The following is a 26,316-nucleotide window of genomic DNA, read 5'->3' as shown; positions in this document are numbered from 1 at the left end:
TAGCAGCTGTGGTATGGTTGCTATAAACTCTTGTTGAGCTGTTGCTCTCAGCATTAAGGTAGTCTTGCTTGAAATGTGTCCACTCCATTGAGCAATGCCCCACTTTCTCAGTAGCAGAAACAACAATAGAGTGTTTTTGTTGTTTTTTTTTTCTTAAATGTATATTTACCCAAGGGCAGGTTGATTAAAAATGTAAACTAAAGAAATAGATTTGAATTTGTATGTCTTGGCAAATACAAACACAAATATGTGATTTTACATAAAATGTAAACATATAAAGAGTTATTAAGATGTAAAACCTGAAAACAGGAACATTTATGTAATATTTGTCTCACAGTATCCTGTGCTTTGCCAGTCTTTTAGAAAGGCCAGAGGGTTGTGGTTAAGTTGAGAGTATTGCGAGTTGTAGTTTAACCGTGGCTTGAGATTGTGCAAGTAGATTAAATGATTGTATTTGCATCTTCTTAAATAGTTCATGCCCTCTGTAATGTTATGTGCAGAACTAGCTGCCCTAGTTTGTTATTACCTACAACAGTAGCCTGTGCTGACACAACACAGAGCAGCGTGTAGGACACAAAGGAGTAATTGGTGCTAGAGGGGGCTCAAAACTAGCTAGATGCTGCTCCTCTCTGCTCCAATCTGCCCCATCTCCTGGGAACCAAAATAAGAGAACTCCCATATCACCAGACAAAGATTAAGATCCCACAGGGCCCGCCTCTTGGCACGTCTAAACGTCAACTTCAAACCTTCTAAATAGTCCATTGATGAGAAGACCAGGCTAGTTTTTGTCATTTTTTTTGCTTGAGCTAGCAGAAGATATCTAGCTCGAAAAGAAGAGGTGAAATAGGTGAGTTATTGGATACCCAAATCTCTTTTGAAGACTTACTTTAAGATACATACTTTCCCATTTTCCATGTCATCTCTGGGTGTGTGGGAACATTTTAGCTTTCATCTCTTTATGTACTTTTATTCAAAAATGGTTGCTATACATATTTATTAAAAATGATTTGGCTAAGGTATAGTGATCAAAAAATCTTTACAATGTTACCATCTAGAGAACCCTTTACTTTTTAAATCTGTGATAACCAAGTGTTGAAATTAATTAACTAACATCAGATCTAAACTAACATTAGTGTTTGATATATATTTATCTACCATCACAATTTCTTTGGCTTGGCCGATGTTTTAATAAATTGATGATTTCATTACTTTATATAATACTAACCCCTTGTTGTCACAATCTAATCTCACGCATAACATTTCTTTATCACAGAAAGATGCGAGGGACGTTTAGAATTGATGCCAGGGGTTGAAATAATATTATAATGCATTCATTTTATCCAAAATTATTGTGTGGTCATGTTACTGCTTTTCCTTCTGTTTGTTAGTAAGAGTATGGGACTAAAACTTGTATCCAAAAAAATATGTACACATTACAATTTTACAATTTAAATGTCTAAAAGTCCTATATCCATGAAAATGTTGATTGCACATTAAATGTCATTTCATTTCATTTGCAGTCTTTAGATTATCTTTTGTAACTTTACACCAATTTGCTTTAACATTATTTAGCATTTATTTAAATTGTGTGCTTCTATTTCAATTTTACTGTAGAGCTTTAAAAGCAATCGTAATTGTAATAGTTGCATAATATGGGGAAAAACAAACAGTTTATTGCGTGCATAAAAATTTAATCTGTATGATAATCAATCAATCAAAAAAGTATTTACATAACCAATATATACACACTGTATAGTTTAGTACAGTCTGATATGGACTGTTTCACATGACATCCACAGAAGACAAAACAAACTTATGCATGTTTAACAATCAACTGTGAAAAATTACATGGTTCTACAAACTTCGCTAGAATTACATTGACATGCATAGATTAAGATTTTCATTGAAACTAAACAGTGCATGTCAAAAATATTGTCTGTAGTAACTATTATTATTATTATTTATAAAGCGCCAACAAGTTCCATAGCTCTGTACGGTAACTATATATATATATATATGTGTGTGTGTGTGTGTGTGTGTGTGTGTGTGTGAAAGGTTCAGTAACTTGCATGTTAGATATTAATATTACTTGAATAAATATATGCAACCCCCACAGTGTAGCTAAACCCAGTTTGTAGTTATAATTATTGCCTACAAGGTACAAGTACAAAGGTTTACTACTAAAGTGAGAATTGTAGGGAATTCAAGGAGGCCATTTAAGGCCGAAATACCTGAACTGAAAGATACTCTCCTAGACAGCTATGCTTCCACTTTAACCTGAAATTTAATTACCTTTGAATTACTGACAGTTTTCACTTTAATGAAATACTGTGACACGTGGCTGAACTGACACATACACAGGGGCATAGGAATCACATACGCAAATCGGGATAATGGGGGCTATGACACTTGCCTTTATACCTGATATTTTGTACTATGTGTCTCATGCAGTGTTTGGATGTTCTAGTCCCTTGACGTTGGCTGAATCCTCACACAGGAAGAAGCACTCAGGATGGGGTCCCTGTTTCGGAGCGAGGAAATGTGTCTCACCCAGCTGTTTCTACAGGTGGAGGCAGGGTACTCCTGTATTGCTGAGCTGGGAGAACTTGGCTTGGTGCAGTTCAGAGATGTGAGTATCATGAAGTGTAAAATTACATCAATGTTCTCATAAGGTCATTCTTGGATTTCGACTAGTCAGGGCCAGATTTACATTTCAGGTGCTTGTAGGCACAAAAGCACAAAAGCACCACTTGCTCTCTAACACCCCAAAAAAATGCAGATAAGGTAAGTATAATAACATTTTAACTGTACATATACAAAATTTATATTTGACAACTACATATGCATAAATGTATGTGCATATCTCTACTCTGCTTGTAATTTATTGTTTGAACCGGTGATCATAGCGAGTATATGCAGTTGTGAACATGCACGCAGGGTTAAAGGAACAAGATAGAGTTAGGAATACAAACCTGTATTCCTATTGCAATACTTATATTGTCCCTTATATTGTCCCCATAGTTGGTGAAATGGCTAAAAACTTTTTTAAGCTTGCCTTTTTCCAGCACCAAGGCTTTCTGGGTAGGTCTCCTCATCCCGCGATGTTACGTCGATGGTGTGGCCTAATGTGCATGAATCAATTGTTTCCTGTGGTTAATTTGATAATGTGTAACTGAGTAAAACTCTGTTAGGGACCTGGATGTGACTCTAATGGCAGTCCGAAAGATAGTCGTAGAGGTGGAGTTCACCCTGCAATGTAATCATTGCCATTTTACATTGCAGGGCTAAGGGGACAGGGGCATCGCACCCAGACTACTTCAATTAAATTAAGTTGTCTGGGTGCCTGTAGTGTCGTATTAAAGATCATTTTAGAAGTGGTTTGGGTACAGGGGGGTTAACATCAGGGATAGATTACATAGGGTGTTAAGAAGAACTTAAGAAGGTAAGAAGGTTAAGAAGATGAAGGCTGTATATGATTATTGAATTTAGAGCGGAGTAAAATTTTATATTGGGGTACTTGAGGAGTTTAGTTTTGAATAAGAGTTTAACATAGGATTAAGGCAAAAGGTTTATTTTCAGGATTAGGCTTTGACTGCTGGAGTTTGAATGGTTATTTGCAAAAGTTTTCTTCGTGAAAATGAAAATCCAGCACACTCCCTTATCTACTAAACAGCTACTTTGGTGCTGACAGCATAGTGCGGCGGTGTATATACAAACCTATATTCCTAAAGCTATAGTGTCCCTCTCCCTATCTCTAAATAGGCCCCTCTTTTATTGGCATAAAAGTTTGAGAAAATAGAGATTTACTTACTTTCTTCAGCACCAAGGCGCTGCTCACCTCTCTAGCCCGCAGGCTAGAGTTCACTCACCACTAGGACTACCGGATGGTGTGAGAGTGCCAGTGTCCCCCCCATGCAGGTACCACCGTACCAGACCCCCCCTCCCAGGCTAAAAGGTTAGAAGGGAGGGGGGATATAATGCCTGCTTAGTTTTTTAATTTTTTTTTACCCCCCAACACACAATCCCTTCTAACATTTACACACAGCACCCTCACACACATCACACTCAGCACTCTCACACGCATCACACTCAGCACCCTCACACACAGCACCCTCACACACAACACTCTCACACACATCACACTCAGCACTCTCACACACAGCACCCTCACACACAGCACCCTCACGCACAACACTCTCACACACTTCATACACAGCACCCTCACACACAGCACACTAACACAAATCACACACAGCACACACAAATCACACACAGCACCCACACACACAAATAACACACAGCACCCTCACACACAGCACCCACAGCACCCACACACACAAATCACACACAGCACTCACACACAGCAGCCTCACACAAATCACGCACCCTCACACACATCACGCACAGCCCCCTCACACACAGCATCCACACACACACAGCACCCTCACACAAATCACACACAGCACCCTCACACACAAAACACACAGCACCCACACACACAAATCACACACAGCACCCTCACACACATCACACACAGCACCCCCCCACACACAAATCACACACACAAATCACACACAGCACCCTCACACACAGCACACGCAGCACCCTCACACACAGCACACACAGCACCCTCACACACAGCACCCCTCACACACACATACTGCACCCCTCAAACACCCACTGCACCCTTCACATACACAATACTTCCAAACATATTTATATAATATATATATATATATATATATATATATATATATACAACACCCCTCACATACACTGCACCCCTCACACACATAATGCACCCCTAAACACATTACATTCCAGACACACACTAGATCCCTTACCCAACTCTGGATCATCTACACACATACACACACTAGATCCCTATATACACTCTGAATCCCTTATTTATGCACACTCACTAGATCTCTTATACACATTCTGGGTCCTTCAAACACACACTAGACTCATATGTATATATATATATATACATATATATATATATATATATATATATATACACTCTGGATCCCCTATACACACACTAGATTCTTTGTAAGCAACCCTAAACACACACTCTCTACAAACACTACATCACCTATACACACACACACACACACTATAGCCTGTATGCACACACTTGCTTAATCTCCTATACACACATTCTCTACAGCCCCAAGCCACATATGCATTACATTACACTGCACCACTATTAAAACCGACGTTATTACACAGTACCACACCACAATCAGCTCACTCTACACACAGGCAATCCCACAAGCCGGCTCCAAACACATGCACAATACTCTTTCCTGGCCCTTTTGTCTCCTGGTATCCATTTATAGAGACACCAGAGACAAGTTGCAAGGAAACACAGTGTAAGCATGTTATTAAATTTGCTTGCGCTGTGCAGAACAAATACAGGGCTTTTTTCTCATGCTAGAGCTCTTTAGCAGAGCTCTGTGCATGGTCTGCCCTGGAAGAGCAGTGAACCAACATGCTCACTTTGAGAGGGGGCGTGTTTGTCATTACTGATGACAAAACACACCCTCTCTGCCCCGCCCCCTTCTTAGTGGGCCCTGCCTGGTGGTCACATTGGTGAGAGTGAACTCAAGACCGCAGCTCCAGGGCTAGCGTTCACTCTTGCGAGATCAGGAACGTTGCGTGTTCGTGAGAGAAGGACCCGGAGGAGCTGCAAGCTGAGCTCCCGGGTCCTCTCTCCCTCCCTCCCCTGCAGGCTGCCAGCACGGTGCCTGTGGACTGGGGACAGAGATCTCTGATCTCCCCTCCGGTCCTTGAAAGCACATTGCAGGGCTGACGCTTGGACAGGGCCGTCTTTAATATGTGTGTACATACTGACACACAGACATACTTACTGACACACAGACATACTGACACACACACAGACATACATACTGACACACACACAGACATACTGACACACACAGACATACATACTGACACACAGAGAAACATACTGACACACACACACACACACACAGACAGACACTCTTCAGTTTCCTACCTTTGAAAGAGGCTTCCTTCCCTGGGGTCCAGTGTGCTGGCTGGGGTAGTTGGGAGTCTGGCTCTGCTTGCTCCCCCTCCTCACTGGATCCTGGCTCAGCAGCCTCCCGCGCGGCCCGATGTCTGTGAAGTGGGAGGAAGTGATTCGCGGACGTCACTTCCTCCCATGCAGCCGTTAAGCAAGGGCCCGGTCGCGCTGTTAAAGGGCCACAGCGCCGACCGGACCCCTGCTGGAACATGCTCACTGGGTGGCCCTAAGGGTATGGGCCACCTGGTGGGCCCCCTTAGTGTGCGGGCCCCGGTGCAGCCGCAATACTAGCACCGCGGGCCCATTAGGTAGGGAAATATTAAAAAAAAAAAATATTGCAGGCAGCGGGGCCCACGGGGCAGCTCCTTTGGGCCCCCATGAGTAACTGGGCCCAGGGCAGCTGCCCCGTTTGCCCCTCCTTAAAAACGGCCCTGCGCTTGGACAGTGCCAGCCCTGCATTAGCCAGCAGGGGAGAGCCCCGTTGCCCCTCCCCCTCCCCCCCTCCCCCCGGATCCGCCAGTGCACTGGTGTGAAGCTTGGGTAAGAAAGGTGGAGTTGAGGGAGTGGAGAGGACGGTTTGGAGTATAGTATGAGATGAGAAAAAGAAGTACTGTACAGAGGGAGTGAGGGACATTTGAAGGCATTGAACATGAGGGTGGAGGGATAAAGGAATAGGGCATGAGCTGAACAGAGCATGTTAGGGAGTAAGTGGGCAACAGCTTTTTGCATTTGTTGAAGTGGAGTAATCGCATGTTGTGGAAAGTCAAGTATTAGGATGTTATAGTAATCAAGCCTAGGGAAGATGGGGAAGTGGATATTCAGTGGATAGGGAATTTTGCAGAAGAGATTAGTAGTGGGTGGATCTTCTGAATACTAAATAGGTGAAAACAACAGACAGAAGTGACAGTGCTCAAAGAACACACTATTCAGTGATTATGTGATGGCAATTGCTGTCCAGGGGGAAAAAAAATCAGTCAAATAATGAGGTATGGTGATAAGGGAATGCACCACACTATATTCTGCAAAATTTGTTTTAAATAGGATGACCAATGTGACACCTTCAGAGTTACTATACTTATAATTACTGAAATTTTAAGCTTTAAATATATACAATGTATTATAATTTATAGCATCATGCAGAGGTCTGTGTCTGAGCAGCAGATATGGTCCATAAATGGCACACCTGTGGCAGACAGTTTTATCCCTTTGAAAGTAAACACAGCCTTTTGTGTTTCTGATGAATATAATTAATGATATTCAAATAAGTGAGTTAATTTAATAAACCAGTAACTTTGTAATAGAAACAAGATACTTTTGTTTATAACAAAATAGCCAAACTGGGAAAAACTCAAACTTTGCTATTGTTTTTAGCTTAGCTATTTTGATCTAAAATGTGCTATTTCCTTGTAATTCTATCCATAATTCTTGTTTTAGTAAATAAATAAACACATGTAATCCATATGTTCACATTTTTAATGTACTATATTGATATTGATAACATCACACCTATACAGATATTTCTCCCCTATCCTCCAATATATGTCTATTTCATTTTTTTTATTTTTTATTAATTTCAGTTGAATGTCACTGTAAACAACTTCCAACGCAGATATGTGAATGAGGTTCGTCGGTGCGAGGCAATGGAGAGAATCCTTCGTATGTACCATCATTTATAAATGAATAACATTTATTTTAAAGTACTATATAATTGAGAAGAGAGACATAAGTCTGTGATAAAAAAAGACATGTACTCTTTACAAGTGAACATAAAAAACATCCCTTTACATGTATATAGAGAAAAAAGTAGACGGGGCTTCTACATTTTGTTGAACTAACAACTGAATTGTAAAATATATATCAAAAAGTCTCCTGTGTTTTTCTGTTGCCTATTTTGCACTTTTTTTACAGGGGTTCCACAACTTAATGAAATTACATTATGAGCTTTCTGAAGCAGAGAGATAGTACATCCAATTTCAGCAGCTTGTGCTCTTATTTAATATTAAATGAGCACTCTAAACACCATAACCACTACAGCAGACATTTTCAACTTTTTTGTGCCTTTTGTTTCAGACCTTTTTCACTATTTTCTGTGCTCCAAAGAATTTCTGTCATATTTTACTCCTCATTTATGTTTTTGCTGATTTTACGATTATTTTCAGTAAATAACAATATAAAAAGTAATATAATCAGTAAATAAGAATACAAACAAGTAATGGAAAAAAAAAGAGACAGGATAGCAATTTGATGATATATTATGCATTAAACAAAAATAAATAACTGGAACTAGGCTTACCTGTCACACAAAATCATCTTACAGACACTGGCAAAAATTGATGCATTGTTGCACATTTGCTCCTTTTTGAACAAAAAAAAAACCAAAAATGTAAATGTGAGAGGGAACAACTTCATGGAAAAAGTGCAAAGAGCAAAATTATGGCAGAAAACAGGGGATAAGTAGGCTGCAATTGGGAAACACTGCAAAAAAAATGGCATAAAAAGCAAACACAACATTTAAAAAACAAAATAAAACCGTATTGTGTGTTAAGTCCTTGTCCTTTTTCAATCCAGGCCCCCCTTCCCTCTGTAATGCATACCTTCCAATATTTCAGATGGACAAAGATGGACACTTTCATTTTAGAGGGTTTAAGTGGGTGACCGTGTTATGAGACATTTTAGGGGACTTAGTAATAGCAATTTATGCAACTAAAATGTCATTTTGAACAAGAATAATGTGTCTTATTTTCACAGATTGATTTCTAAAGACATTTATTGTAGTTTAAAGACACTTTACTGTGAATATTATTGCTGTGGAGTTCTGTTATTCACTCAGACACGCCAGAAAATACAGAGCTCCTAGAAAAGATGGACAATGGGATAGAGAAGAGAGACAGTGGGAAATTGGGCTCTGATGAGACCTGTCCCATCTAAATAGGGAAACTTGTGAGGGATACATAATCACCATGTCAGTTGCACTTTTTTCATTGCCCTTCTTTCCTCATCATGTTCCTCCTGCTCTATATCTTTATCACTTCTAATCTCCACTCTTCTAATCAGCACTGTGCTAAGATTCTGTGACTTGTGTCACTAACATGTGCAGCTTAACATTGAACATTAACATTGAACATTAACATTGAACATTAACATTGAAGCTTAAGATCAGGCTGGGGGGGACTGGTGAAAAAAGAGGTAGGGAAAAGGATAACTGGTCCTAACCACTGTTAACCACTCTATGGCAAACGTAGGTGTAGGTTTTTCAATGACAACCACTTTCCTCGACCATCAAGGATTTTTCCCCTACCAACCCCCTGCAAAATGATTTGTCCATGATCTGCCCATTCCCACCCCATGTTTCCTATAGTCATGGTTTCTAGGTTGAGATGTAGACAAATCTGAAAACTACATAAAAACATAAAATGTGAATGTCCTCTTGTTGTGGTAGTTTTTCTTCTTTCCTGCTGCTCTATTACATTGTCTGCCTATCTTTAAGTCATGTGGAATAATTACCCCTAAATCCCTTTCCTCAGATGTTGAGGTTAGTACTGTATCAAATATTCTATACTCTGCCCATGGGTTATTATGTGCAAGGTGAAACTATAAACTATAGACAGCATTTTCCTTTAGCTTTTCTTTTAGCTTTCCTTTAAACTTAGTATTTATCTGTCATCATATTCAATACAAAAATAATTGAATAACTTTATGAGTAAGATTATACATTCCCCAGCACTACTATAGAATTATTATTTTTTTAGTGATTTAGATAAATATTCAGACTGTAAAATAAAATTAAACTTTATCAGCATTTATTTGTTACCAGGGAGAATAACAGCACAATTAAACTTAGTATCTGCTTTCATTTTTCTAAATTAAAGGCAATGTGTGCTTTAATGTGTTATTGTGTAACTTTTAGGATTTCTGGAAAGTGAGATGGAAAATGACAAGATTGTGATCCAATTGCCAGAGAAACTTCCACAGACCCCACTGCCACGGGAAATGATAGATCTGGAGGTGAGAGAGATAAACTAGATAGCAGGATCAGTGGGAAAAAACAGAACAATGCTGGCTGGGGTGGGGGGCAATGTCTTCTATGCTCCCTTATCTTTGGTGTAATACTCCTAATAAAGCCACAGGCAGCCTGTTTGATGATCCGATATTCAGGAAGATGCACTTCTACCCCACTTTTGTACCTTTTCTGGGCTCCCTTGGACGTTACATTTTAGTACTCGGTGTTTTGGTATAGTCCTATTTTTCTGCTTCCACTGGGGAGATAGCTCCATTTTTCCTTATTGACTACATGTCCATCCCTCATCCAAAACCTGCTCAAATACAGTCATGTCTACTTTACTCAGGAATGAACCCAGCATTTCCAGACCTTCCACTAGAATGAGTCAGGCAATATATTTGCATAACATCAATATGTATGAATACCCATTATTTGCATCAACAAAAATAAACTTGTAAAAATAGAGTGACAGGATCACATGTGTGGTCACGTGCATTGTATCTGGATGGTCAAGTCTGATTAAACCACAAAGGACTCCTCGGACCATACTTTGTGTACAGCTGTCACTGGGGATATGCAGGTGTGGCTAACTATTAGCCCTGATTTGTTCTGCACACAACTTTTTTTATTTGTTCGTAGAAGTGATTGGGATTAAATCTACTTTAGGTATCCCTAAGCACACGTATTACAGCCACAATAATGGATGATATTGAACAGGATTGTTTGGTACAGTCTGTCAACTTTACTTGACTGATTATCTGAACTGCTGACAGTTATTAGATGCTAAGTAATTCTGGGGTAATGAGAATAGATCTTCAGTGTAGAAATTTCATTTAATTTTCTGAGAGTATTTGTTCCATGACTAATGCACTTTCGGAGGTCCGATTTCGATGAGACTGCACTTTTAATAATGACTAACCATTTTCCCTGTAACAGACAGTCCTAGAGAAACTGGAGGGAGACTTACAGGAGGTAAATAGGAATCAACAGACCCTCAAACAGAATTTCCTAGAGCTGACGGAACTCAAGCACCTTCTTAAGAAGACTCAAGATTTTTTCGAGGTATTAAACTCAAGTATTTCTATTGCTTACTTCCAGACAGATCCTCTTTGAGACCTCTATTACTCTGTCCCTAATTCCGATAATTTTTTCACGAATATCAGTGTACACGAATATCAGTGTTTTATCGGGGATTCTAAGGTTAAAAATAAATACATTGCATGTTCCTATAATGTAGATTCAGCCCCCTCCCCTTTACAATTAAAAAAATATATAACAAAGATAAATATTTCTCAGGCTGCTTGATTGTTCTTTCACAGTAGGAAAAATCAGGCCTACATACAGGTAACAAAGTGTCTTGTGCAGTACCATGGAACAGATAGGTGACTGATGAATGACTAGTTTTGTTAAAAGTAAAAAAAATATTATTATTTTTTTCAGGCAGAAGCAAATTTGCCAGATGATTTCTTCAGTGAGGACACCAGCAGCCTGCTGGAGCTCAGAACCGTTCCATCGGCGGCTGCTGCTGGAAAACTGGGGTATGTGCAGCCTGGGCCTGTTTTCTGCTCAAACCAGCATATAGAGGGAACTGTCATAGTTTGAATGTTGTTTCATCATTGTTTATTATTGTAATGCATGATTCAGTTTATATTGGTATGTATCTATCTTTTATCTCCCAACAGTATGGTATCAGACAGGATTGTCCCAATTTCAGGGTTCTGTCCTGTCATCCTGGGCTGGTTCTCTGGTGTCCTGCATCTCTGGACACCAGGGAACTGTCCCTAGCATCCTTATGTCTGTCTATCTATCAGACAGTCTCTAGGAATTTGGCGCAATGGCGCAATGAAAGGAAAAGTTTAGCCCATGGACTAAAACAATATCAATATTTTATTTCAACTTGCATATACTGAAACTCAAAAACACAACTTTTTTATATTTTTATTCTAAACCAAGTTTCTTTTGATATGTGTATATATATTTTATGTGATGGATTCCAAAATAGTCCAATCTCAAGCAGGTATCTCCTCTTTGAATTGATATAAACCATTTTATATTTCTTATATTCCTACACCCCTCTTATAACCACTATTTCTGCAAAATCTTTAATGCCAACTGCTTTGTAATAGCAGTATGATTTTGGCAAACATGCTGTTAAACATCATAAGTCATGTTTATTTGTGGCTATATTTTTAATTTAAGGAGTCTCTCACTGTTATGAGATGCCGTGAACGCAGACTTTAAACAGATGTTTCAGACCAGGACTTTGTTTCTACATTTGTAGAAACAAAATTCTATTGTAGAAACAAGGTGACTAACCTACGGTTTGCTTAATATGGCTCAGCAAGGTGACCCTTCAAAATCCTGCAAGGTCCCTGGTTTTCTGGTATAAGTTTGATGGATCAGGATTGTGCAGGCTGGACCAGATTTTTGCTCTCTTGCAGATTCACTGCTGGGGTGATTGGGAGGGAGCGAATGGCAACGTTTGAGAGGCTGTTGTGGAGAGTTTGCAGGGGAAACATTTATCTGAAATACAGTGAACTGGATACCACCCTGGAAGATCCAGTTACGGTAAGGAGCATTAAATAAGATTGGGCACGTTTTATTCATGTTTAGTAAACAGCTGAGAACTCACGCCATTCACTCACTAAAGCCTATTTTTCTATCTAGAAAACAGAGGTAAAGAAAAATGTTTTCATCATATTCTACCAAGGGGACCAGCTGAAACAAAAAATAAAGAAAATCTGTGACGGGTGAGATCAAATTTCAATATAAAGAGAACTATATATTTTATCTGGGCAGGACTGGGGAAAGTTAGCCGCCCTGAAAAAGGATTTTATGCCAGACACATTTTGCATTGTGGCAACATAGCTTGCCCTGCACATATACTCAAGCCTTGTATTGCTCAGTGTTAGAAGAGTGAGAGTTATTAAGAAGGAAATAAAAAGCTTAAAGGGCCGCTACATGTATGTATCTCCTCGCAAATGATTAGAACATACAATGCTGCTTCTTTAAGCATATCACAAGATTATGCTCTCCCTGTTCTTCCATGACATTTTACAGCTAACTATGAAAGAGCACCTATAGTGTTATTCACATAACAGACAATACAACGAATAGTGAGCTAATAGCGACCACATTGCAATTATACAACTGGACATGTTTTTTTAGATCAGTGCCAACAAAAATAACTTCTCTAACGTATGCAGAATTTATGTTATATTCTCAGCTCAGATTGAGAACAATGAGAGTACTTATGATGACTAACGTGTCTTTTTATATTTATTTATCTATTTATGTGTTTGTTTGTTTTTTGGTCCTTCTATATTAAATCATTACAACTGCCATCTATCCTGTGAAATAGAACTGTGTTTCACTATGCACAGAATAGAAAAGTAAGGGGCATGAATAGCTTAGAAAATTGTAATTTGGATGAATGATCTGCCTGCTAAATTAAAATGTATGTGATCTCTACATGGAACATTTATTTTTTGCCTTTTCTTCAAAGACCATCTACCATTTCCAGTTACTACTTCTTTGCTGCCAAAGAAACATTTCTTTATTACAACACATTTCCCCATGCCATCATTTTCCTCTTCCACACCATACTTGCTTGCTGTTAATTCCATCTACTTACTTATGTTTAATTCTTCTATCAGGACAAGGTCTATGTTTTAACTCGTAAATGCACCCATGTTATTTTAACTCTATCACACAGCTCAACCAAATATTTGCTTCACGTAACACATCAACATAAAACATTAACATTATATATTTTACAACTAGCTGTGCTGGGGAATCCAATTCTATCCAATTCTATTTTCATACCTTTGTCATAGAGGCTCAGTAGAGTCATAGAGGCTCAGTAGAGATTGAGAAGAGACTAGGTATTTGCCTAAATACTTGACTTTGGCGAATGACTTTGAGCTAAGGAAGAGCATTCACTAGCAGCCTGACTAGCTCCAACCACTCTGACCCACAGAGAAATCTGGGTGTGCCTGTCTGGCCCTGAGAGTTCTTGTTGTCCTATCTATATTTTGGATGGATATAAATACATAGGCTATTTGTTTAGTTGGCGAGGAAAAAGTGACATCATGTGGGAAAGGTCTGGGGACTGAAGGTGAGAGACATGGCAACTGATTACAAGAGATATAAAAAGGAAAGACACACAAGAGGTAAGGCAGTCAGAAAAGACACACAAGAGGTTAACAGGGTGATGAGAGACTTGGCATGGCTTGGAAACCAACCAAGCATAGCACTCTTATAAGAAGTCTCATAAGTGTATGTAGGGATATACAATTTTGATATATATAGACCTAGGAGACTGGGCTTCTCGTGGGTTTTTCTTGGGCCTATATTATAAAGGGTTCAGGAGACTAGGCATCTCCTTGGCCCCATTACTGGGACAAATAAAAAGGGCCAATTATCCCTAGACTGTTTGATTACCATTCAACCTGCTGCCAATGTGGTGAAGGTAGGTGAGGTAGATGCTGATTTACTCCCCAGATTGTTATAAAACCTAGGGAAGACTTTTAGTAAATTGGGCTCAATAGTTAACTGAATCATGCTTTAAAAGGCTATGATTGAGAAATGGCTTGATTTTATCAGTTGACGTGCATCACAAGATAGCAGTGGTTTAAACATACAGAGAATTAAGGGGACAATTATACAGACAATGGAAAAAAACATTATGAAAATGAGGGGTCAGTTTATGAATTATTAAATAGAGTTACTGGTGTAATCTATCACGTTTTGTGGATCTATAACATACAGCATACCCAGTGGGGTTAGAAGACTGATGAGATATATATAAAAAAAAAAATACAAAATGAGGTCAGAAGAGGGAAAGGATTGAGAGTCAGAGCAGTGAGAAATGTAAAAAAGTGAGAAAAAACCCATACCTTTTTAAGAAAATTGGTGATTAAATGTGGCTTATAAGTACACTTGATGGTAATCATGACATAACTTTCTGCTACTTAACAATGAGCTGTATAGGGGATTGCGTAATTAGAAAGTGCTAACCTCAACTATTACTTTTCTAGATTTTGCATTTGTTCCTAGTATCAGTTATTTCTAGGTGGATATGCTAATAAAATATCGACTGCATACATCATGAGCAGCATTAAAGACAAAGAGACCTTTTCATATGAAACATCAGAAAGTTCTTTATCAACTCCTCAGTGTTCATACTTTTGTCTAACAGTTTCAAAGCCACAGTCTACCCATGTCCAGAGTCAGTGACAGAGCGTCGAGACATGGTAGCAGATGTAAACACAAGGATTGAAGATTTGAATACTGTGAGTGTGAATTCATTTTCATACAACATTCTGTTGTCTAGTAATATCTATCCCACAGTACGGTGCTGTATATGCAGTTTTTTGGATGTTAGTCCAGAATAAGCTATTTTTTTTTTCCGTTTAAGTATTTTGTAAGGCTCAACAGTACAAAATGAAATCCACATACTTTGATACCGACTGTTTGGCTACATCTCTTGTATGTAGTTTCCCTATAGAGAAGAACACATTTAATCTATACTGTATAGTAGCATACTACAAGTTTCATGTTGAAGGCAGTGTCGGGACAAATATGTGTTCTTATTCACATAATACTAATTAATTTCATATGTCTCGTATTGTATAGTTCACCTCTATTTTCCTACCTCACTCAAATGCACCTGGTGAACCATATATCAGTTATTAAGATATCCTGGTCACATTTTCAGGATGACAGTAAATGCTCTACATTCTTAGTTTGGTTTTCTTCCCCTTCCAATAAGTAGCACACATTCCATAATTTGACAAGAAAGAGAGGCATTTCAGAAAAATGTAAATTCTTTAGAAGGGAATGTTACTCTCTGTCCTTAATATTGCTATTTTCCATTTCCAGGTTATCACCCAGACTGAATCTCATCGGCAGAAAGTGCTGCTGGAAGCGGCTAAGAATCTGTGCATTTGGGGCATTAAAGTGAAAAAGATGAAGGCTGTGTATCATGTTATGAATTTGTGCAACATTGACGTGACCCAGCAGTGTGTCATTGCTGAAATCTGGTGTCCAGTAGCCGACAAAGAACGAATTAAACGAGCACTTCAACTGGGCATGGTGAGCAAAGCAAAACAGTGGCGGCCTCTCATCTTTGCATAAATGTTGGAATGTAGGCATATTCATTTTCTTGTTTTTCTTGTCCATCCATATCAACTTCTGCAGTTACCTATGCATATTGTACCAAATGAAGTTCCCCCTTAAATCTTTCCATGTTGTTCTCAAACTATTCCTTCTAAAAGGGATACTGTAGGCACCCAGACCACTGTATCTGAATTAAGTCCCTGTAGTTTTAACCCTACAGGAACGACATTGTTTACATTACACTTTGACAGCCAATAGAAGTGGTTCCACCAAAATAGCCGAGTTTTGCCTTGCATGCGCACTAGCCTCTCAATGCTTTCCAGTGGAAGAGCATGAGATTGGCTAAGATCATCAAGATTGATGATCTCAGCCATGAAGGCTGGGCGACTGCTGAGAGCACCGTGGCATGGGAGAAAAGGTAAGCAAACTATCTTTTTAACCCTCACCTAAACAGTGCCTAGGACAGGATAGCGTTAGGAATACACGTTAGTATATAGTATTCCTTTCATTTAATTGTCTATCAAATTCTTACCATGATCAACAAGATCTAAGTTTAATTTTCTAAGTCCTGTCTGTAGCTTGTGGGGATATTTATGGGATAATAATAGTAAACAGTTGAGAATTGCCCACTATTTCAATTCTCAGATCCCAAAGATCGTTATCGTGTAAGCGAAATGTATTCCATATAAATAAAATCACAATTTGTTATAAAAATTGAATTTATTGTGACATTTTAAATAATAATAAGTAACATGCATGACAATAATCAATGAAATTTTAGTATAACATGAATATGCAATACAAATGGTAATATATTTTCCAACGGTTAACACAACTTAGAATCTACATCATTAGCTGTCAAGACGATTTATGATGGGCTTCACAGAGAAAAATAAAAAGTTTCACACAGAGAACAGAATTCCTCAGAGTGCAGCGTAAGGTCGTAAAAACTAGCTGACAGTTAGAATAACCCTTTCAATGCTGGCTAGACCTCCTAGGTAATTAATTAAGAATAATCTATTCTTATGTAATTTTAAATAAAATAACAATTAAACCAGTTCATTAGTCACTTCCTGGACCCATCCAATAAGAGAAATCTACAAAATTCTACAAGCTGAATTTTAATTTGCCTAAACAGATATTTTATCTTATTTAAAGCAAATCAATACATCTGGATAAATATCACGATATGCTAACATGTGATATGTCACATAAATACATACTTATCCTAATTCCATCTGCAGCATGGAATGGTTATAAATATATACTTCTTAGTTAAAGGACCACTCTAGGCACCCAGACCACTTCAGCTTTTTGAAGTGGTCTGGGTGCCAGGTCCTTCTAGGGTTAACCCATTTGTTCATAAACATAGCAGTTTCAGAGAAACTGCTATGTTTGTGAATGGGTTAAGCCTTCCTCCAAATCCTCTAGTGGCTGTCTCATTGACAGCCGCTAGAGGTGCTTGCGTGATTCTCACTGTGATTTTCACAGTGAGAGCACGCAAGCGTCCATAGGAAAGCATTATGAATGCTTTCCTATGTGACCGGCTGAATGCGCGCGCAGCTCGTGCCGCGCGTGCGCATTCAGCCGACGGGGAGGAGAAGAGGAGGATCGGAGGAGGAGAACTCACCTCCCACCGCTGGAAAAAGGTAAGTTTTAAACACTTTCCCCTTTCCAGAGCCGGGCGGGAGGTGGTCCCTGAGGGTGGGGGCACCCTCAGGGCACTCTAGTGCCAGGAAAACGAGTATGTTTTCCTGGCACTAGAGTGGTCCTTTAACTAAGATTTCTAAATATTGAAATCTGATCGTGATTTATCCAGTCATATATCATGCTATTAGAAAATTTTTATTAATTTAGATTAATTAAAGGAAACCAGTATATTTACCAGTTAAAGAGATGTTCTCACCAGATGTTCTCAGGTAGCTAAGTGTCAAGGAATGTTTCATGGGTCTCTTTCTCTGCTTTTCTTTCTTAGCCTGCTTCCGACTCTTTTGCCCCCGACTGCTTTCTCTGCATCCCCTGCATCCCCTGCATACCTCTCTCTTCCCTTTGTCTTAACTTTTTAAAGGGACAGATTCTCTGTTCGTCACTAGGTGGTAGACCAATAGAAACATTGGAGGTGTGGTTATCTTCTAGATAGCAACTTAGTATTTGGTCTATAGAGGGCAGTCTCGTCCCACTAAACATACCTATCCAGGAAAGAGTTCCTGGTGGCTATTTTGACGTCATTTTGGCTTATCTATATGATTGCTATATTTTATATTTCCTGTCAGATCAAACAGTTTCTTTGGGATTTTTCCAGACATTGTGTCGGCATTTTCTGTAGTAATTCCTAAAATGACAGTTTAAACTTAATTTCAACATATAAATTATTTTGTACATATAGAAAGTAACATTTTATTATTTAATCTTCTGTCACAAATGTCTGGGTTTAGAATTTATTATATTCCATTAGCATTTAGCTAACAGTCTGTCCATCCCCCATTCTCATTTCTTATCACTCGATTTGTATATACAAGCATTCCTTAGCTCTGGCAAAGTGGTTAGTTACAGAAAGGATAGAAATTTTGTGTCTCTTTGTTAACTTGAAAATAACAAAATGGAGTCTGCTCTGTTCAGAGTGACTCAGAATATACACTTTTAATTTCTATCATAGCACAAAATGTCTGCCGATATAAATACCCTGATGCTCTGTGCACAATGTGCACTTTAATAAAGGGATACTGAAGAACTGAGGACATGCTGGAGTATTGTTTATGGTATACTACTTGAACTGAATGAATAAAGCTATACTTCTATTCAACCTCTAATGTCGGTGTTGTTCTATACTCATGATTGTGGATGTACTTATTTTCTAAAAAGGTAATTTTCTAAGTTTTGTTCCAATGTAAGCTTGTTCGTGAATTTTCTCTTTCTTCAGGATCGCAGTGGTTCCACCATTGCTCCTATTCTGACCAACATCTACACGAAGCTGGAGCCTCCAACCTTCAATCGCACCAACAAGTTCACGGCTGGCTTCCAAAACATTGTGGATGCCTATGGTGTCGGGAATTACAGGGAGATGAACCCAAGTAAGCCTCTTGTTCTGCAACCATATCTATGAACTTATATACAAAGCAATAGGTGGAACCGCTTGAACCTTTGACAATCTGTAAAACACAAATTTATACAAAATAGCGTAGTATATCTATACAATAGTATGTGATAAGAAATAAGTGGTAGGTTCACTCACAAGGTTGGAGTCATACCCTCATATGACTCTCTTAGTATGCTCCTTTGGACCATTTAGGGGTTGTCCAGACCCTATGCAGCCAGAATCTCTGCTGTTCTTCTTTATGCTTTTTGTTTGATTCCTCAAAACAAAAATGTGGAATATCCAGATGTGTAATAAAAAAATAGATTTATTCATAAATTGATCAACAATATACTTTACCAGAAGCAGCTGGTTAAAGTGCAAAAAATGTAAAAGACTAGTCCAATATAAAAGTCTTAAAAGGTATCCTGGAGTATTTCGTCGTATTTGGACGAAATACTCCAGGATACCTTTTAAGACTTTTATATTGGACTAGTCTTTTACATTTTTTGCACTTTAACCAGCTGATTCTGGTAAAGTATATTGTTGATCAATTTATGAATAAATCTATTTTTTTATTACACATCTGGATATTCCACATTTTTGTTTTGAGGAATCAAACAAAAAGCATAAAGAAGAACAGCAGAGATTCTGGCTGCATAGGGTCTGGACAACCCCTAAATGGTCCAAAGGAGCATACTAAGAGAGTCATATGAGGGTATGACTCCAACCTTGTGAGTGAACCTACCACTTATTTCTTATCACATACTATTGTATAGATATACTACGCTATTTTGTATAAATTTGTGTTTTACAGATTGTCAAAGGTTCAAGCGGTTCCACCTATTGCTTTGTATGTATGCTTTTATTGTTATGGTGGTGTAGGGGATACCACATATTAGGTGTTTAGAGCTGCTTACCTTTTAATTTTCCCACAGAGTGTATTATTTCACTATTTAATATCTATGAACTACATAACATTAAATGGACAGTCAAGGAAATGCAACTAATATATTGAGTTCAGCATATATTTTTTTTGTCTAATTCAACCAAGCTCAGTATGTACTTTGAATTCAAAAGAGAAATGCATCCTTCTCAATAGATACACCTGAAACCCTTGCCCTGTTTAGTGACATTTTTAGATAATTCAGTGACACATAATATTTTTTATTAAAGGGACGCTCCACTGTCCAAATAAAAATAAATAAATCAGTGTTTAGTAGATATACCCACAATTAACAGACATGCATGCCTTTAATTATGCATTTTTAATTGGGGACATATCTAAAAACAGCTTATAAAAGCTGCAGATCTCTTGTCTGAAGACTTTGCAACCCTGCCCGACTTGTTTCTCAGCCCATTCTTTCTGTGGCTGTCCAATCACAGACTTCCCAATGTAGCTCTATGAGAAGACCTTGCAAAGCAGCAATTGTTGCATCTTGATCTTAGCTGCACTGAGATAAACAAAAGAGGGCAGAAGAGGGAGTGTAACAAGGTTAATTTGTGAAAGTTTAAATTTCTATTGCAATGTGCAAATGAAGAAAGGGAACACACTCTTCAGGCATAAAACTAAGGGGCTTTACGTGTGTAGAGTGTTCCTTTAATGCCCACATGGTGACACAAGTTGTGGTCATGAAACACTGTATGCAAACTGAAACTTTCTCCCCTATAGTATTATATTTGAATATGGCAAAACAGTGAAGTTTACTGTTTAGTATACATTCAAATATTGCAAAATACATTTTTTATATACATTCATCAGTTACTTATTTTATTAGTGTATCTAAAGGACAGCTTACCTTTTTTTATTATTAATTTCAATGTAATGAGTCTAATTCAAAGTTTGCTTTGCAGCTCCTTACACTATCATCACTTTCCCTTTCCTCTTTGCGGTCATGTTTGGTGACTGTGGTCATGGTGCTGTCATGCTGGCATTTGCCCTCTGGATGGTTCTCAATGAAAAACAACTGCTGGCCTCCAAGAGTGATAATGAGGTGAGACAACTGAGCATCAGCTATTTATGATTTACCTTTTGTGTCATGATTTTTTCTTCTACATTGAAAGAATATACCTCCCAAGTGTCTCTATTTAGGAGGCCAGTCCTTATTTAGACCCCAAATCCCTCTTTTCTTCTTTTCTAACCTAAATGCCCCTCTTTTCTAAGAGCACCATAGAGTTGGTGTGTCTGAAGGAATAATATAGCTCTACAGCAATAATATTCACAGTAATTGCCTCTCTTTGCCCATTGGAAATGGTGGAAAGCATGACAAATAATATCACTGTTACATCATCATCATCATCAAATGCATTGCTTTGTACTAATTATGGGCATACTGGTTCAGATGTAGGTATTATTTTTATGGAGTCATTAACAGCATTCAATGTACTCATGGCTTGAATGAGTCTGGATCCCATAATCACAACGTACTGACAAAACCATCATTGTGAGTAAGTTACTGAAATCAAGACATTTTGGTGAGCTTTTATATTGATGCTTTCAATTGCAGATTTGGAACACATTCTTTGGAGGCAGGTACCTAATTCTCCTGATGGGCACCTTCTCCATATATACTGGATTTATTTATAATGACTGCTTTTCCAAATCCTTCAACATATTTGGATCATCGTGGAGAGTACGACCAATGTTTACAAATAGCACATGGAAGTAAGTCGCAAGTCTCAAAAATCTAAATTCTTCAATCAAGTTTCGTTCTAGCTCAAAATGGTGCTACATATATAAGTAGTATCATACTAGCCATGAAAACGTCAGTGTAGGAAGGAGTCAGAGGTGAATTTATATGACCACACAGGTGAACCCTACGAACAAAATAGACAAAGCACATACAGAGAACATTCAATAGAGGTTATAAGTATCCTAGAAATGTGGTTGTTTTTTCTGAAATTAAAGTTTAGAATATACACTATAAGTGGATGGCGTAGAGCATGTGTTTGGAGCAGCCACCTGGCATACCACAAATTAAAACAAGTTTTCAAACTTATTGAGATCTTAATCGGTTATATATATTTGCTGTGTGCTACTAATTGTTTGTAGCTGATGGACACCAATTGTCAGCCTGGTATGTTTTGTTTTCTTTTCTAGTGATGCTTTGCTTCATCAGGGAATTCAGTTACAGCTGGATCCAGCGGTGTCTGGAGTGTTCTCAGGAAATCCTTATCCTTTTGGCATTGATCCCGTATGTAAACCCTCTTTGCTTTATATTAATATAGTTTTCACGTTAAAGAGAGTGATTTCCAGACATTTAAATGTGTCGGAAAAACAACGTTAATTTTGAAATGCCACTGGTATTATAGAGGGTGAATTCTAAAAATGTCAGTAATGTCAAATGTATTAAATATTTAACACTGAGAACACAAAGTGCTAAAAAGCAAGCAAGAAACATGCACTCAAGTGGGAGAGGTTATCACCGTTGGAATAATAAGAATTGTTTGGTTGCTAAGTATCTGTGTACAATAATGGTGATATACTTTTAAACGGTTAATAATTTTTAGGCTTACAGAGTCAGAGCTTTTGGAAAATTTTAAATTTATAAACCTCTAAACCTCTATTCATTACATTGCATCTGTTCACCCTCAGATCTGGAATATCGCTTCAAATAAGCTCACCTTCCTGAACTCCTACAAGATGAAAATGTCTGTGATCATGGGTATCTCGCAGATGGTTTTTGGAGTGATCGTTAGTCTTTGTAATCATATGTAAGTCTTTCTTTATCTATTTCAGGAATTAGCAGCTTTTGAACTTTTTGTGTGTTTTTATTTTTATTTGAAAAACTTTGAGTTTTACAAAATTTAGAAGAGGTAAGAGGATACAGAAAAGAATTGGATGCAATAACAATACATAGCTCATTTCAGTGCACATTACATTATACTAGGCATGATATATTTTATTATCGACCTCACAGTTAGTACATTCCAATTACACATTTTCTTTCAGTTGTGTTTTTTTTAATGGGTAACACACAAACCTTTATGCTTGACAGCAATCAGTGAATTTGATTTAATATGCTTACAACACTTCCATCTACAATCCCAAAATAACCTGTTCTGATTTTCAAGCATGTCAACATATACAGTATGTCTCTGTTAAAGAAACACTATAGTCACTAAAACAACTTCACCTTAATGAAGCAGTTTTGGTGTACAGAGTATACCTTTTAGGTTTCACTACTCAATTATCTGCCATTTAGGAGTTAAATCACTTTTGTTTCTGTTTATGCAGTCCTAGTCACACCTCCCAGGCTGTGACTGACACACGCTGCATTAAAACAAAATGCTTTCATTTTCAGTCAGACGTAACTTACTTTAATTTTTTTTATCTCTTGCTCTGTATATTTAACTTTAATTACACACAAGAGGCTTGTGCAGGGTCTAGCAAGCTATTAAAAGAGCATGAGATAAGAAATGATAAATTAAGCAAAATTCGCAGTAGAGGAAGTGTAAATATTAGATGACTGTTTACAGGAAATGTGTATAGGAAGGCTGTGTAAGTCACGTGCAGGGAGGTGTGACTAGGCCTGCATTCAAAGAGATTTAACTCCTAAATGGCATAGAGTTGAGCAATGAAACGTCACAGGAATGATCTATTCACCAAAACTGCTTCATTAAGCTAAAGTTGTTTTGGTGACTATAGTGTTCCTCTAATATAAAAAAAAAACCATACTTATAATAGGGATTTTTTTAAAACTTTTTTTGTAGGAGGGGTAGGGGGGTAGGGAGTGGTAGGAGGGTTCTCTCAACGTTGTTTTGCCTTAGTTCCCCTCAAATGGTAAAGGTGGCCCTGATAGGGATTGGGCAAGGGCGTAACATGGGCAAAATAAAATGCTTTCTACAATTGTGTTTAGTGAATGCCAGCTTAATGTCAGCTTTCTCATGTTTGTCTCTGAAGTGTCTATATATAGCTGTTACTGAAACTCCATTTACAAACCTCAGACAGTTAGGTTTGTTTTAATGTAACTGTACATGCTTTCTTTCATTGTTTGATCTTTCAAATCCATTTATTTTCCCCAGGTACTTCAAGAGACATATTAACATCATTTTGCAATTCATTCCGGAGATGATCTTTATCTTGTGTCTTTTTGGCTACTTGGTCTTCATGATTATCTTTAAATGGTGTACATACAATGTACACACACCCAGGCCACCCAGCATCCTTATTCACTTCATCAACATGTTCTTGTTCAGCTATGGTGACACGACCAATGGTCCGCTCTATGGACATCAGGTAAATGGAGCTGAAGCACAAATTAATTTAGAGCAAGAGTGAGCAACAACCTCCCAGAGTTCAAACTCATGTCATGAAGCAAATTTCCAGGATGTGTTATACATCATCTACCCATAAGTCTAAATGCTTTTATAGCTACTTAAAGAGGAATGCAGGGCAAAGGCAAACTCAGACAGTCTGTGCCTCTACCCTAAATTGTAATTATGTTCAGCCAAAATGTCTGTATAGTGGCACACAAGTCAAACAATTATATAAAAGTGTGGGTGTTGCCTTTCCTTTCAGGTTAACTTCCAGTCCTCTTCTTGGACCTGTGTCTGTGCATATAGGTATTTTCTTTTTTATTGAGGTTAGCAAAATTAGATTATAGACAATAGATTATATGAAAGTGCGTTTCACAAAATTGTAAGGTAAATTACATGCGGGAAAAGAGACCTACTTTTTTATTTAGATACAACAGATAGGCTAAACTGACAAATCTAAACTTAAAACTATTTGTTTGCTGAAAACAAGGTAGGCAAATATGGACAACTATCATTAAGACTAATAGTATTAGATGCATCGTACATGCCCAAAGAGGATAAATATTATTATAGCACTTGTTAAACGTGCCAGAGAAATTCGTAAGAAGTGTAACCACGGGAGACAAGTCTAATACTATTAATTAGTAGCAGCACTAAATAAAAAAGAATAATAATGTGAACATAAAACATAATTACTGAAAGCATAAAATGATATATGAGGAAAATGGTGTTCGCCATTATCGGAGCAGGGTGAAACACAGATACTTTACTTGACTTGAGCATGAATTGTAAAGGCCACATACAGCTTAGCAGAGCAATACCGGCATAGGACATACCTGCATCCCCAGACTTGTAGTAGGGTCTGCATCTTTGCACCACAGACTTGTTGCTTCCAAAGGCCAAGTCTCTCCCCCACTGGGGAAATCCAGAAGGGGTTGATGGTAATCGCTGCTTCCAGTGGGTAATCCTCTGTTTTCGAGTGGCCCTCGGCCCAGGCAGGCCAACAGCACTTTGTCATCCTGGACAGGACCAGTGGGCCTGGTGCTGACAATTATGATGGGCCTAAATACAAAATCTTATTGACCAAAAACACTAAAACAGTCCTACCTCCTAAGCGTCATGTATCTGATGGAGATGGTGCTGGAGGGAAACTCATAGGATGCAGCTATGAGAAAACACATACCCTATGCTAATCTTACGCTTTCATCTTTCAAGTAAACCCATACCCCCTAACAGCAGTGCCCAGTAAAGCAGAAAGTCTATGGATGGGGTAAAATGGTGGGCCACTGACACAAATCACATAACCATTATGCCGAAAGGGGCGAACATGCACAAAAAGGGGGCATATCTGTGTCCCCATGTCTCCCAGTTCCTTAGGGTCTGTTTCCCTATGCCTCCCAGTGTCCCCATATCACTAGGACACTAGGGGACATTGAGAGACATTGGGACACTGGGAGACATGGGGACACTGATGTACTAGGGAACACTGGGAGACCTGGGGACACAGACTCTTGGAGACACTGGGAGACATGGGGACACTGGGTGACTTTGAGACATGAGGGGACACTGGGAGACATAGGGCACTGAGACACTGTGATACATAGGGGACACTGTGATATATAGGGGACACTGGAGACTTGCTAAAGACCTGGGTACAGGTCAAAAAGTTGCGATGTCCAATAAACATGCTTAAATCTATCACAGTGAGTGATTTATTTTATACTAGGGGACACTGAGACACTTGGGGGCACTTAGAGACACGCGGGCACTGGGAGACTAGAGTATTCTGAGAGACTAGGGGTCACTGAGACA

At 38.4% G+C, this 26,316-nt stretch overlaps 1 protein-coding gene across 1 annotated transcript in view; it reads left to right on the top strand.

Moving 5' to 3' along the window:
- The first annotated feature begins 533 nt into the window (after positions 1-533).
- ATP6V0A4 (ATPase H+ transporting V0 subunit a4) overlaps positions 534-26,316 on the top strand; it is a 38,916-nt gene continuing 13,133 nt past the window's right edge. Inside the window, exons 1-16 of the mRNA XM_063447618.1 lie at positions 534-847; positions 2,452-2,629; positions 7,630-7,708; positions 9,960-10,057; positions 10,989-11,114; positions 11,493-11,590; positions 12,494-12,620; positions 12,720-12,802; positions 15,253-15,346; positions 15,936-16,148; positions 19,093-19,243; positions 21,100-21,239; positions 21,753-21,910; positions 22,346-22,439; positions 22,841-22,959; positions 24,271-24,484. Coding sequence (XP_063303688.1) covers positions 2,513-2,629; positions 7,630-7,708; positions 9,960-10,057; positions 10,989-11,114; positions 11,493-11,590; positions 12,494-12,620; positions 12,720-12,802; positions 15,253-15,346; positions 15,936-16,148; positions 19,093-19,243; positions 21,100-21,239; positions 21,753-21,910; positions 22,346-22,439; positions 22,841-22,959; positions 24,271-24,484 — 1,911 coding nt within the window. The 5' untranslated portion in view covers positions 534-847; positions 2,452-2,512. The remainder of the gene's footprint in view (positions 848-2,451; positions 2,630-7,629; positions 7,709-9,959; positions 10,058-10,988; positions 11,115-11,492; positions 11,591-12,493; positions 12,621-12,719; positions 12,803-15,252; positions 15,347-15,935; positions 16,149-19,092; positions 19,244-21,099; positions 21,240-21,752; positions 21,911-22,345; positions 22,440-22,840; positions 22,960-24,270; positions 24,485-26,316) is intronic.

Source organism: Pelobates fuscus, chromosome 3 (genome assembly GCF_036172605.1).
Source record: "Pelobates fuscus isolate aPelFus1 chromosome 3, aPelFus1.pri, whole genome shotgun sequence".
Taxonomy (NCBI): domain Eukaryota; kingdom Metazoa; phylum Chordata; class Amphibia; order Anura; family Pelobatidae; genus Pelobates; species Pelobates fuscus.
The sequence above is the reverse complement of the archived record's forward strand: the minus strand, read 5'-3'. Positions and strand labels throughout refer to the sequence as shown.